At 44.2% G+C, this 13305-nt stretch overlaps 1 protein-coding gene across 1 annotated transcript; it reads left to right on the top strand.

The window, feature by feature from the left end:
- Positions 1–3628: 3628 nt before the first annotated feature.
- On the top strand, positions 3629–12557 carry DHRS2 (dehydrogenase/reductase (SDR family) member 2). The gene is made up of 8 exons (XM_006835419.1): positions 3629–3768; positions 3882–4059; positions 4562–4663; positions 10097–10167; positions 11399–11450; positions 11762–11896; positions 12132–12187; positions 12446–12557. The coding sequence occupies exons 1-8, from the start codon at positions 3629–3631 to the stop codon at positions 12555–12557; spliced, it is 846 nt and encodes a 281-aa protein (XP_006835482.1).
- The last annotated feature ends 748 nt before the right edge of the window (positions 12558–13305 follow it).

Genomic DNA, 13305 nt, shown 5'->3' with positions numbered 1-13305 from the left:
ACACGTATCTCTATCCTCCAATTTCTCACCAGTTCTGACACGAGGTGTCTTTCCCAGGGCACTCTCTACTTCTCTGCTTGGTCTGGTAACTTCTTGCAATGGCCACACAGAATTTATAGACCATAGACATAATTATGGGGCTTATTGGGGCAGTTAACAGGACAGTTTTTTGGCCATGCATACAGGCAGACCTTTCCCTTGATCCTTGTGCCCCTGGTCCTCCCAGGCCTCTGTTCTACTTTGGTCAGTGTTACCAAACTATGTAGCTCCACCAATAAGAGTCTAGAGGCACTTCACTCCGCCAGGAAGTCTCCTGTTCAAAGACTCTCTGCATAGTCTCATTACATCCTTTAGTGTGAGTTCTAAGACTGTGGCGAGAAAAGCCATAAAAAAGGATTGCATTGTTTTGCAATGTGTGTGCATGTAATATATGTGTGTACATACATACACACACACACATATATATATGTGTATAGGTAGGTACTGGTTAAACTGTGCAGCCATTATTTTGGTCAGTATGCCAGAAGTCCCTTGGTATGCCCTTCTGCAATCATAACCCACAATCATTACCTACTTTTGTAACTTTTGAGGCAATCGCTGTCTTATTTTTCTGTCATTTTGTCACCTGTATGCAGTCATAAACAACATAGTTGTTTTAACTGTTTTTGAACCTTGTATATACATAAATGGTTTACACTCATATACTATTGCACTCATGAAAAAGGTTGGTGGTTCAAATCCACACGGTGGTCCCATGGAGGAAAACCCTGGCAATCTGCTTCAGTAAAGATTACAGCCAAGAAAACGCTGTGGAGCTCAGTTATACTCTGTAACACATATGGTTGCCATGAGTTGAATCAACTCAATGACAACTGGTTTGGTTGTTTAGTTAAAAGCTGAACCACACAATATGAATTCTTTTTTTAAATTGTGATTTGGGTGAAAGTTTACAGAGCAAGTTGTTTTTTGTTGTTGTTTAAGTTTTTGCAAATTGACTTTTAATTAAACATCTCCCACACATTTTTTTTTTTTTTAAATGTGTGTGACATTGATAGCAATCCCCACACTTACTCCCTGTTTAACCAATTCCCTTTGTCATTTTTTTCCTCTCTCTGGTGTTGTGGGTTAGGCATTGGGCTGCTAACTGCAAGATCAACAGTTCAAATGCATCAACCACTCAGTGGGAGAATGATGAGGCTGTCTTTTCCCATAAAGATTTAGTTTTGGAAACCTTATCTAGGGTTACTGTGAGTCAGAATCAACTTAATGGTGATGAGTTTTTATGTTTTCCTGTCTTCTTAATTTTATCCCTGGGAAAATGAGATCCTTTTGATCTCGTGTTGTTGGTTGTTGTAATGAGTGTGTACCTCTCTCTGGTGGTTTTGTTCACCATATAGACCTATAATTTGGCTGAAAGTTGAGTCATGTGGTGGAGTTCAGTTCCAGACTTGAAGGGTGTCTAATGGTCATAGTCTTAGGAGTTCCTCCAGACTTTATCAGACCAATAGGTACAATATGAATTCTTTTGTGTCTGCCTTCTTTCATTGAATGATTTCTTTAAAAGTTTATTTATGTTGTTCATTATAGCTGTAATTTATTCATTTTCCTTGCTGCATAGTATTCCATCATTATATACATGTACCATAATTTATTTATCCAGTCTACTGTTAATGAATATTTGGGCTTATTTCAAATTTTGGATTCTTCCAAAGGATGCTGTGCTGTTCATAAGTTCTCAGTGACTAAATTCTAAGAAGCAGTTCATCACTCCTTCTTCTTAATCTGTCTTCATCTGGAAGCTTATCTGAAACCTGTCCAACATGGGTGATTCTGCTGGTATTTAAAATAACGGTGGCATAGCTTTCAGAATCACAGCAACTCATAATGCAAAGGTTTTTGATTGTATGGATCATGACAAGATATGGACAGCATTGCGAAGTATGAGTATTCTGGAACAGTTAATTGTGCTCATGAGGAATCTGTACATGGACCAAGAGGCAGTTGTTCAAACAGAACCTGGGAACACTAAATGGTTTAAAATTAAGAAAGGTGTGCAACAGGGTTGTATTCTTTCACCATACTTATTCAACCGGTATGCTGAGCAAATGATCCAAGAAGTTGGGTTATATGAAGAAAAACGTGGCATCAGGATTGGAGGAAGACTCATTAACAACTTGCAATATGCAGATAATACAACCTTGCTTGCTGAAAGTAAAGAGGACTTAAACTATTTACTGATGAAGATCAAAGAACACAGCCTTCAGTATGGATTACATCTCAATGTAAAGAAAACAAAAATCCTCACCACTGGACCAATAAACAACATTCTTATCAACAGAGAAAAGATTGACATTGTCAAGGACTTCATTTTTCTTTAATCAACTATCAACACTCATGGAAGCAGCAGTCCAGAAATTAAACGATGTATTACAGTAGGCAAATCTGCTGCACAAGACCTTTTTAAAGTGTTGTAGAACAAAGATGTCAGCTTGAGGACTAAGGTGCGCTTGACCCAAGCCATGGTATTTTCAATAACCTCATATGCATGCGAAAGCTGGACAGTGAATAAGGAAGACAGTAGAAGAAGTGATGCTTTTGTGTTATGGTGTTGGAGGAGAATATTGAAAGTGCCATGGGCTGCCAAAAGAACCAAGAGATCTGTATTGGAAGAAGTGCAGCCAGAGTGTTTGTTGGAGGCCAGGATGGCCAAATTTCGTCTCTCATACTTGGGACGTATTGTTAGAAGGGACTAGTCGCTGAAGAAGGATATCATATTTGGTAAGGTGGATGGTCAGAGAAAAAGAGGAAGACCCCAGTGAGATGGATTGGCCAAGTGGCAGCATCAATGGGCTCAAGTGTGGCAGTAATAGTGAGGCTGGCCCAGGATGGGGCAGTGTTTCATCCTGCTGTGCATAAGGTTGCTATGAGTCTGTACCGACTTGGTGGCAGCAAACAACGACAACAACAACAACAAAAAGGATGCTGCTCTGAGCACTTTTTGCCATCTCTTGTGCACATATAACTACAGTTTTACAGGGTGTGAAACTGCAGTCCAAGGACTGTTTTCTCACTTTCCCCAGAGAATACCAAGGCTGTTTTCTAAAGTGGTTGCACTATACTCTCTCCAACAGTAAATGAAAGTTTATATTATTACTTTTTCAACTAGAAACAGCTAATTAAAATAAAAAATTAGTGTAATTATATGTTTGGTGACTGGCATACCCACTGGACAGGGAAGCTCCAAAGGTGGGGCTGGATCTTCAGTTCACTACAGTGTTGTAACATCTACTGTCCACTATCTGGCACGATGTAAGTGCTCAGAGTTTGCTGAAGGAATTACGAAATGGAATCCTTGTCTACTGGTTAGTGGGTCTCACATTCTAATTTGTCCATTTTACAAATAAGGAATTTTCCTGGAGATATTTCCTGATCTGGGGCTCTTGTGTTTGGAATTCACCATATCCAGGCTGACTTTCTCCTACTCTGGGCTGCTGAACTTGTCTGTCTGGAAGGAGTTGGGGGCACGGATGATGACCACGCCCACAGAATTGTTGTATCAATCATAAGTGAAATTGATTCTTTCCCTCAGGGCCAAGTTCAACAGGAAGGCGACCAGGTGTTGACTGCCATGCTCCAAGCAGTGGCCAGGGTCCACGGGGGCCTGTTACGTTTCGGTATAGGAGTCTCTGTAAGGAGGAGCAGCAGTGGGACACACCAACGGGGTGTCCTGAGCAATAAAGTAGCTGTGGTCACAGGATCCACTTATGGGTGAGTACCCTGTGACTTGGCCTCTCATGCTGACCCTGATTCTCATAGAAGGGCCACTGCGCTGGATAGAAGAAGATTGGAGATTATCATGTCTTCTCCATCTTTACCTGAAGGATTGGCTTTGCCATCGCCCGGCGTCTGGCCCAAGATGGTGCCCATGTTGTCATCAGCAGCCGAAAGCAGCAGAATGTGGACCAGGCAGTAGCCACACTGCGAGAGGAGGGGCTGAGCGTGATGGGCACCGTGTGCCATGTGGGCAAGGCTGAGGACCGGACAAAGCTGGTGAACACGGTGAGAGGACACAGGGCTGGAAAGACACAGAGAGGGGAACACACAGACCCTTTACTTCACTGCTCAGCCCTGGGAGGAACAAGAGGGGAACTGAGGGCTGGGAGGTTCTAGAACAAGCATAATGACCCAGTCTAATTGGGCAGACATGATTAGTCACAATGACTTTTTGGAAAATGGCCTGTTCACTGGAGGACATTCATTCCATCCTCATACTCAGGAGGGGTCTAAAGGGATGAGGGAGCCTCTCAGTGAGATTTCTGAAAAGAACTTCCTCCCTTGAAGTCTCAGCACTGGGGAGCATGTCTACCGACCTGTTAGGACACTCTTCTTCATCCTGAGTTTGGTTTTCATAGGAGCCATGTGGCCATTCTTAGTCAAAGGCAGTGCCTGGTCAGCAAGTTCAGCCTGAGAGCCCTAATACCTGAGCTGCTCTAGGCAGGTGAGGCCTTCTCTTGCTATCTCCACACTCACTCAAACCCATCTTGTCCACCTCACCCCACAGACCCTGGAGAATTATGGGGGTGTTGACTTCCTGGTGTGCAATGCTGCGGTCAACCCTCCGGTGGGGAGCACGATAGGAGCCAGTGATCAGGTGTGGAACAAGGTAAGGTCCCTCTCCCCCAAAACTCTCCTCTCCCCTCCAGGTGTTACTGTAAAAGCAATCACTGAATGCAGGCCTGCCCACTCATCCCCAGAAGGCTACTTCAAGGTGTGTTTGTTTAAAAAACTAGTTCCTACTGACTTTTAGCAATCTTTTATCTCCCTATCTCTTTGTATTTATTTATTCAGCAAGCATTTGTTGAGGGGTTGCTTTGTGCCAAGCACTGTTTCAGTCTCTGGGAATATAGCAGTGGACATAAATTAAGGTTTCTGTGCTCTCTAAAAGTCAAGAATCTATATTTTCTGCATCCTTTTTCAAGGGCTCATACTGATAGTTCTGCTGTTCTTGGTGACCTATATCTGCTGCAGAGATTCTTTACCTTTCTTAGATTAGGGATCCTCACTGTCTCTCAGATGATCCTGTTGCACATGTTGGGACTAGAACCTCCATCAGCGTTATGATTTTGCCACCCTGTCCACAAGGTCCAGGAGAGATCTTGTAAATGCTTTGAAATAACCTCTGGACTTTGTTATTCTCTGGTATCTGTTCCATTTGTGTCCTTTTCCTTATTCCTCCTAACAGATCACATAGACCTGTGACTGAGTCCTATTCTTTCTGCTCTGCTCTGAGCACTGGGCTATTCTTGTCTGCTCTGCTCTGAGCACTGGGCTACAGCCTTTCCTCCAGGTTGTCCTTATCATGTTAGGCCCTCCCAGCATCTTTTGCTCAGATGGGCCTCTCCTTCCTATTTGCCCTTGGCTCTGTGCCCTTCACTCCATTCTCAGAGATAACCTGAAATCTGAGCTCCTTGCAGCCACTGTGGAACAGCTTCACCAGACTCTTTAGCTACGTTCTTAATCATTTGTGATTATGCAGCTGGGATTTCATTGCTGACATCTTCCTGGCCTCCTGAGTCACTTTCCTTTCTAGTGCCTGTGTTCATGGGATCATGACTCTTTTTCTTGGAACACTTTAAAATCCTTCCTCCTCCTGGACCCAGAGGCACACACTAATAGCACCAACCTTGCTTTCTCTGGTCCCCTACCTATTCTCCAAGGAGTTGGTGCTCAGCAAGCAATTCTGCATCACTGGATGGAAATAGATGATAGGGTAATTGTCCCCCAATCTCATCTGCCATCACCTCAAAGGCAAAATTGTCACAAAATGAGTTTAGAATTTATCAGATGCTTCTTTTTTTTAAACTAGATGCAATTGTTAGCGGGTGTCCTGTGAAGGGACTTTCTTGTTACTCAGGTTATCCTTGGACCAGCTTTGAGATCTTTGCCAGGCAGAATCCCATTCTCTTCAGCTGGTTGAGACATCTCTAGTCTAATTATACAGCCCCACCTCCTCAGCCCTCTTCTTTATCCAAGGCCTCTCTGTACCTTTCTTTAGTCTCATGGAGCCCCACTCAGGACTTCTCAGCACACAGAACTCCTCCGCCTGCCTTCCTAATAGGGTCATTTTCCACCCAGGGAAAGCATTTCACTTTTCTCGTGGCACAGTTCATATTTGGCCCCTGAGTCTTGGAGTAGCCTTTTCTCATTACCCAGTCCGACACACACAGAGGTTTGGACTCACATCCTGCAGGCTGGTGGAGATTTGTTTTGAAAAGTGATCAAGGAGCCCTTAGTATAACCCTCAATTCCTTCATATTGGTGATTCCATAGTGTTCTCCTATTTGGGCATCCTAGTCATTTCTTGTAGTCTTGGGGGTAATCCCCAATACTGGTCATGAAATGGTTCATAGCAGCTCAGCTGAAGCATTTCCTAACCAAGGTGGTGAGTAAATATGGGAAGAAGAGGTGGTAGGATGGAAAAGCTGAGGACACGCTTGATCAGTTACAGATAGGCAGCCAAATTGCTAGAGAAGCAGGACACAACTGACCTCGTTAAAGACCTTCCCTTACCAGGACCCACAGGAGGGTCCCTAGTGACTCTAGTCCCAGGTGGTACTCTATCCAAGCCCCTGGGTTCAGCCCCTGTAGCCTTCCTGCTAGCTCCTCTCTTGGTTCTCTGCTATTCCCAGATCAGTGGTGTCACTAGGAGAGTGTGGGAGTTGGGGGTGTGGACCACTCTTGGTGACACTGTTAGAGGAGTGATATCAATATGACTGTCTATAAAATAACTGTGCGGTGCTTCAACAGAAATTCATTATTTATTTTTTTATTTAACTTTTTATTTATTTATTTTAAAATATTTTATTGTAAATTATGTGATAGTTTACATGGGAGAACATTAGCTTCACATTGATCCCATCGTATATTGTTTCCTTGTCATGGTTATAATCCCCTCCATGCATCATCCACCAACCACAGGGTATACCCTGCAAGCCTGCCTCCCACTCGTCAGCACACAGCCCCTCTCTCTCTATGGGTCCAAAGTCCCCAGCCGCTCCATCTCTCCACGTCATCGTCTCTGCCTCCATCTCTGGCATCACTGCTTCTCTGGGTAGGGTTCCATTCTCCATTCTTCTCTCTTGATGGTCCCAGGGACCTCTGCTCCTAGACTGAAAAGTTAATCACTCCTCTCCCTTTGCCACAAAACGTCTACCTTTACATTTCCAGCCCTTACAATCAGTTCTGATAACAATTATTCACTATTGTATCACAAGAGACCTATCCTCATCTTCTTTCATCAGCCCCACCTAGACAGATTGGATACTACTCAGTGGAGATTCTACCTTGCTCCATGCCTTCTGGCTCTAGGTTCCCTCTTGAAAGCTTGTAAGCCAGTCACTTCTTGCCTCTGTAGCTCCCCAATTCTGGGTAGCCAATGTTCAAGTTGCCCATCCCTGTCCTCTCTCTCTCTCTCTCTCTCTCTCTCTCTCTCTCTCTCTCTCTCTCTGTGTGGGGTGGAATGAGCCTTGCTGTGAAGATTTTTCCCTCTTTGGAGCTACTGCATCCATAGGTATAGGTCAAGTTCATCAAATTGTATCAGATTATTCTTTTTTTTCTCTTTTTTCTTCTTCTAGTTGAGCTCTGATCATCCAGTCATTGAAGCTAGGTCAAGTGGGTATTATCTACAAGTGAGAAAGTCATTGTTTTTTTAATGAAAAGATCCTGTAATTAGTTATAACGAAAACTTTTTTTTATAAACTTAGTTTACATATATCAATGTGTAGACAAGGCTAAAACTATGCTAAGTTACTTTTTGAACCTTCTAATGGATTCCTGGTGTGGAGCTGTGGGATAAAGCACTGGACTGCAAGGTCGGCGGTTCAAACTCACTAGCCACTCTTTGGAAACCCTATACAGGGTTGCTGTGAGTCAGAACTGACTTGATGGTACTTAACAACAGCAACATTGTGCTCTGGAGCATGGAGGCTCCATATGATAAGCAGTGGACTGTGAACCTGAAGGTGTGCAGTTCGAGCCCGCTAGGTACTCCATGGGAGAAAGATGAGGAGGTTTCCTGCTCCAGTGAAGATTTAAAGTCTCAGATACTCTACACAGAGTCACTATGTATTGGAACCAACTCAATGGTAACAACAACAATGTGCTTTGAGAGTGGCCATTATTACCCAATTACAATGATGCTTTGAATCACGTTCGTTGCTGACTTTTTTTTTTCATAGTTGCTGATCTTGTGAAAATTTCTGGTGTTGGAACTACAGTATTGTGGTAATTAGTATTTGTGAACCTGTATCAATAATGTTTTGGTGAATGAGGTAATAATGAAAGGAAAAGCAGGAGAAAAATCAAAAACCTTCTGCTTAGTTACTAGTGACTTTGTAACTAATGTAATTTAAGGAGTCCTGGTGTGGTACTGTGGGTTAATGCACTGGACTGCAAAGTTGGTTTGAACCACAAGGTCGGCGGTTCAAGCTCACCAAATGTTACTTGGAAACCTATACAGGGTCACCATGAGTTGGAACTGATTTGACGGTGCTTAACAACAACAATAATGTAATTTAATGTAGATTTTACAAAACAATTTTGTTGCTAACATTCATTAAGAAAGTACACTTAACCATTTGCAACTATATATTTATCACCTATTCATCTATGATTAAAACTGATAAAATAAACATTACTAAGGATTCTGTAAGGAGCTCTGGTTGTGTAGTTGTGCATAGGGTCACTATGAGGTTACGAGTCAGGCTGTGAATCTTAAGGTCAGCAGTTCGAGACTACCAGCTGTTCCGTGGGAGTAAGAAGAGGTTTTCTGCTCCAGTAAAGATTTACAGCCTCAGAAACGCTATGCAGGGTCGCTATGAGTCAGAAACTGATTCCACGGCACACTGCCACTACCAACGACTCTGTACAAGGGGGCTCAAAAAGTTCATGGAAAAACTCCATTTTCTTAGATTCCATTTTTCCAGGAACTCTTTGAAGCCCCACTCTATGGTCTGGTACAGGAGAAGGCCCATTGGAGGGGGACAACATCATGAGTTACCACCCTGGCTGATGTCAACCCCAGATTCCAGACTGAGTGTCAGGGCCCTTCTGTTTGAGTCCAGGCCTAGGCTGTAGTCACCAGCAGGATGAGCATAGTCACCTACTTTCCCATGACTATTTGCGATGCCTTTGAAAGCTCTGAGTGGAGTCTGCAGCGCACGGGCACATTGTCAGCTCCCCAGCATGCACTTTTGTGAACAAATAATAGAACAATATTCAGTCCTTATCATGTGCTGTGAACTATGGGCCACTAACCACATTCTTGCTTCTTCTTATTTTTCTACCCTTACTTTTCCTATTCCCTGTTTCTTCACATATAGTACCTATTAGATTTGTTTTATTCAGTTGTATTGTGAATATGCCTTCAATTTTGTTGGGACAAGGCAAGAACATAAACAAAAAGACACAGAAAGACAAAGGTGACTCTTCCAGAAATCTCTCTTGCTTCCAGCCCCTCCTTCCCCTCCATCTGTTCTGTCTTCAGTCCCTTTCCCGTGGCTTCTGCTTATAGCCTCTATTGACACAACCAGAATATAGTCTAGTTTCTTCAAAAGACTTCGCATTTTCTTCCTTTCCCCACAGTTATCAACAATTCACATTTTTAGAGTTTGGCTGACATGTCTGTCATTTAACCTATCTGCCTTTTAAATCAGTACAGTGCTTCGTTCTGTTGTGCATAGGGTCACTATGAGTTGGTACACATCCTGGTGTGGTGCTGTGGGTTAATGCACCAAAGCCATTTGAACTGAAAGCTCAGTGGTTCAAGCTCACCAGCGGCTCCTTAGAAACCCTATTCAGGGTCGTTATGGGTCGGAACTGACTTGATGGCACTTAAAAACAACAACAACAACAAAGCCTGTTAAATTATGAACAGCTTGGAAATACCCCTTGCTCCAACAAGAAGAGGGTTTAGCTCATCAAATCTGCTCACATTTGGGTTTGTTGCATATATTGTAGGACTCCAAGTGTCTTTTGAGAACTGGCCCTGGGCTGACTGTCTCTCTCTGCTCTTTTCATACTCTTGCTCTGATTTCAGATCCTAGAGGTAAATGTGAAATCCCCGGCTCTGCTGCTAGGCCTTCTGCTGCCCCACATGGAGAAGAGAGGGTATGGATGCAGGGTGGGATGGGGCCTGGTGGAACCTGGGGAAACTGCGGTACTGGTGTTGTATCTGGAGCTCATGGTGGCATAGCTGGGAGGGGGTGGAGGACAGAAAGGCTTCTTGAGATCTCTACATTTCCACCCTCCTTCTGCCCTGTCTTTGCTTTTGGGCAGTTATGGCTTTGAACTCCAGTGGTTGCAGGATGAGGGTGATGTTCCAGGGACCCAGGCACATTCTCCTTGGCCTTGACATCAGCAAGTTGGGAAGAGGTTACAACCTCTTTCTAAGGGTTATTGCTTAGATTGTGGGTTGGCCATTTTTACCCTCACCTATTCTCTGGTCCCCTTATGTCTGGGCACCTCCCCTCACCAACCTGTAATCTATGATAGGATTTGCACCATTTTTCCCCAAAGGAGAGGCCTATCTCAGACTGGTTAATCCTCCTTACCCACAAGTCGCTGAGTACCCTTCGAATTATCTGCATTTTGGTCTCCAGACCCTGCAAACCTGACTGTGCTCCACATGTGTTCCCTAAGGTCTTAGGTCAAGGACTTGGGTTACTGCCTCCCATGGGACATAGTGTCTCCTTGGGCTCCTCCTTAGAGATACAACCTTAAGAATCTGTCTGGGGACTGTTCTGGGTTGAAGAAAATTTCCTGGCTATTGTTCCTTGTCTCCTTTGGACTCATCTGCTAATTGGAGACTGCCCACTGACAAGCATTCACCCTCAGTCCTGTGTGCCTTGTCACCAAGCCAGCCTTGTCCTCTTTTGATTTTCTGTTTATCTCTTCCCCAGAGAGACAGAAGAGTATAATGGTATGAACATGAACTTTAGGATCCTAGAGATTAGGTTGGAACTCAGATTTGCCATTTATTGGTTGGTTGTGTTACTAAATCTAGGAGCCCTGGTGGTGCTGTAGGATAAGCACTAGACTGAAAGATCTGCAGTTTAAACCCACCAGCACCTCCATGGAAGAGAGATGAGGCTTTCTGCTCCTGTAAAGATTTACAGGCTCAGAAACACTATACAGGGTGTCTGTGAGTTAGAATTGACTTGAAGGCAGTGGGTTTTGGGTTTGGTTACATAGCCTCTCTAAGCTTCAGATTTCTCAGCTATGAAATGGGGATAATAATATGACCTGCCTTGTAGTTCTGAGTTTTGCATTATTTAATGATTGGTTTATAGGACCTCAATAAATAGGATATCTCCTCTTGTCTTTGTTTGTCTCTTTACAGAGGTGGTTCTGTCGTTCTGGTCTCTTCCATTGCAGCTTACTCGCCATTAGTGGTAAGCATTTGGATCTTGTGCCTCTAGTTGGGATAAGGCGAAGGGCTCCACAGGGACAGTGTCCAGCACAGATCCCTGCTTTACTCCTGCTGCCCTGGGATGGGCTTGTGTCACGTGGCTCCCTCAGAGCTAGCTACTGTTCCTCGACAAGGCTGGGGGAGAGTATGTCTGACCTCTGAAGTTGGGACAGGTATATGCAAACACCTGTAGGTGAGTATAAAGGCCTCAGACACACTCTTAGAAATACAAGTGACACTTTGTCATTCCTTCTACTGCCCCTGATTCTAACATGCTCTTTATTCCCTTCCCAGGAACTGGGTGCCTACAATGTCAGTAAGACGGCCCTGCTGGGTCTCACCAAAGCACTGGCAGTGGAGCTGACTCTGAGGGACATCCGGGTGAATTGTATTGCTCCAGGAGTGATCAAGACTGAGTTCAGCAAAATAGTGAGGATTAAGGTCTTCCCCTGTTCCTCCCAAATGAGTAACATCAAGGGGTGACTGAAGCCCCAGAGCAGCATCTTTAGTGCTGAGAGTCTCACTTTCTTCTGAACTCAACCTCACCCAGTCAGTCAGCCCTGAGAACATGGCACTTCTGAGAAAGGCAAACCTGTCATGGCTGCTTGGACAGGTGGCCTCTGTTTTAACTGTACTGAATCTTTCATTTCTTCCCTTTGTCCAGCTCCACACCAATGAGACTTTCTGGACACAGTTTAAGAATAAACATCAGCTGAAGAGGCAAGTGGGGTTTGACACTTTGATGATCTGGATACAGTTGGGGAGAGGAGTCGGTGCTTATCTTAAAGCAGACGTCCTCCCATTGCTTTTGCTGAAGTTGGGGGTTAACACAGTCCTGGAGGGTACTTGTGACCCACCCCATCTGTGACCTGTGTGGTCTAGAAATTCAGAGATGGGGGAAGTGGGGGTGAAGGGTTCGCTGGCTCCTGCAAACCACAGTTTAGGATCACTAGTGCTGTGTTCTTCTCTTCCATCCAGGATCGGGCAGCCAGAGGACTGTGCAGGAATTGTGTCCTTCCTGTGCTCCCCGGATGCCAGCTACATCACTGGAGAAAACATCTTAGTGGCTGGCTTTTCCCCTCGGCTCTGAGGAGGCTGGGGGCTGTGGAGTTGTGGTCTAGGCCTGAGGATGGGTGGTCTAGGATGTTACTGGAGACAGAGTGTGATGCTAGAATGTTAGCTCAAAAATGCCAGGCAAGCAATTTAGGGGCTTGTTCCTGCCAGGCTTGAGGAAGAAAAAAAATTCTTCAGTAGGACCCCATTGTCTGACTATTGTAGATCTAGTGACTGTATGACCTGATCAGTTTGGTGTGGGGCTGAGACTGTGGAGCTTACGGACTGTTGGATTGGAGGCACCTTATGAGAAGACCAAGCTTCTGAATGATCCGGTCTCCTTCTCTCTGTAATTTGTGCTTTAAGAATTTCTTTCCTAAAATAAACTCAAATTTATCTTCAAGTATGGGAACTTCTGGCAAAGGTGGAGCATGACAGGATAGAACCTTGCCTGTCTCCTGCTTTCTTTTGCTGCCCTGAGCCCAACACAAACCAGTGGTGGTGGTGATGTGAGCGGGTTGTTTCACAGGAGGCTTTTTGCTGCATTCTCTGAGCTGGATCTGGAAGAGGTTAAGCAAGGCTATAGGGGGTGGCAGAAGGAGGTGGAGGGATTCTGGCATTCTCCTTGGAGCTCTCTAGCTAGTAATTATTATTATTATGTATTTTTAGCATTTATTTTATTTTTGGAGAAAATGTACACAGCAAAACAGAAACCATTCAACAATTTATCTGTGCACATTTCGTTGACAGGTTATATTCTTCATGTTATGTCATCATTCTCGATA

This window comes from Chrysochloris asiatica, unplaced genomic scaffold (assembly GCF_000296735.1).
Source record: "Chrysochloris asiatica unplaced genomic scaffold, ChrAsi1.0 scaffold00017, whole genome shotgun sequence".
Taxonomy (NCBI): Eukaryota; Metazoa; Chordata; class Mammalia; order Afrosoricida; family Chrysochloridae; genus Chrysochloris; species Chrysochloris asiatica.
The sequence above is the reverse complement of the archived record's forward strand: the minus strand, read 5'-3'. Positions and strand labels throughout refer to the sequence as shown.

Coding starts and splice junctions, on each gene's coding strand:
- DHRS2 (XM_006835419.1), top strand. CDS start 3,629: ATGCTCCAAGCAGTGGCCAGGGTCCACGGGGGCCTGTTACGTTTCGGT. Junction 4,664..10,096: donor GTGATCAGGTGTGGAACAAG/GTAAGGTCCCTC, acceptor CTCTGATTTCAG/ATCCTAGAGGTAAATGTGAA. Junction 10,168..11,398: donor CCCCACATGGAGAAGAGAGG/GTATGGATGCAG, acceptor GTCTCTTTACAG/AGGTGGTTCTGTCGTTCTGG.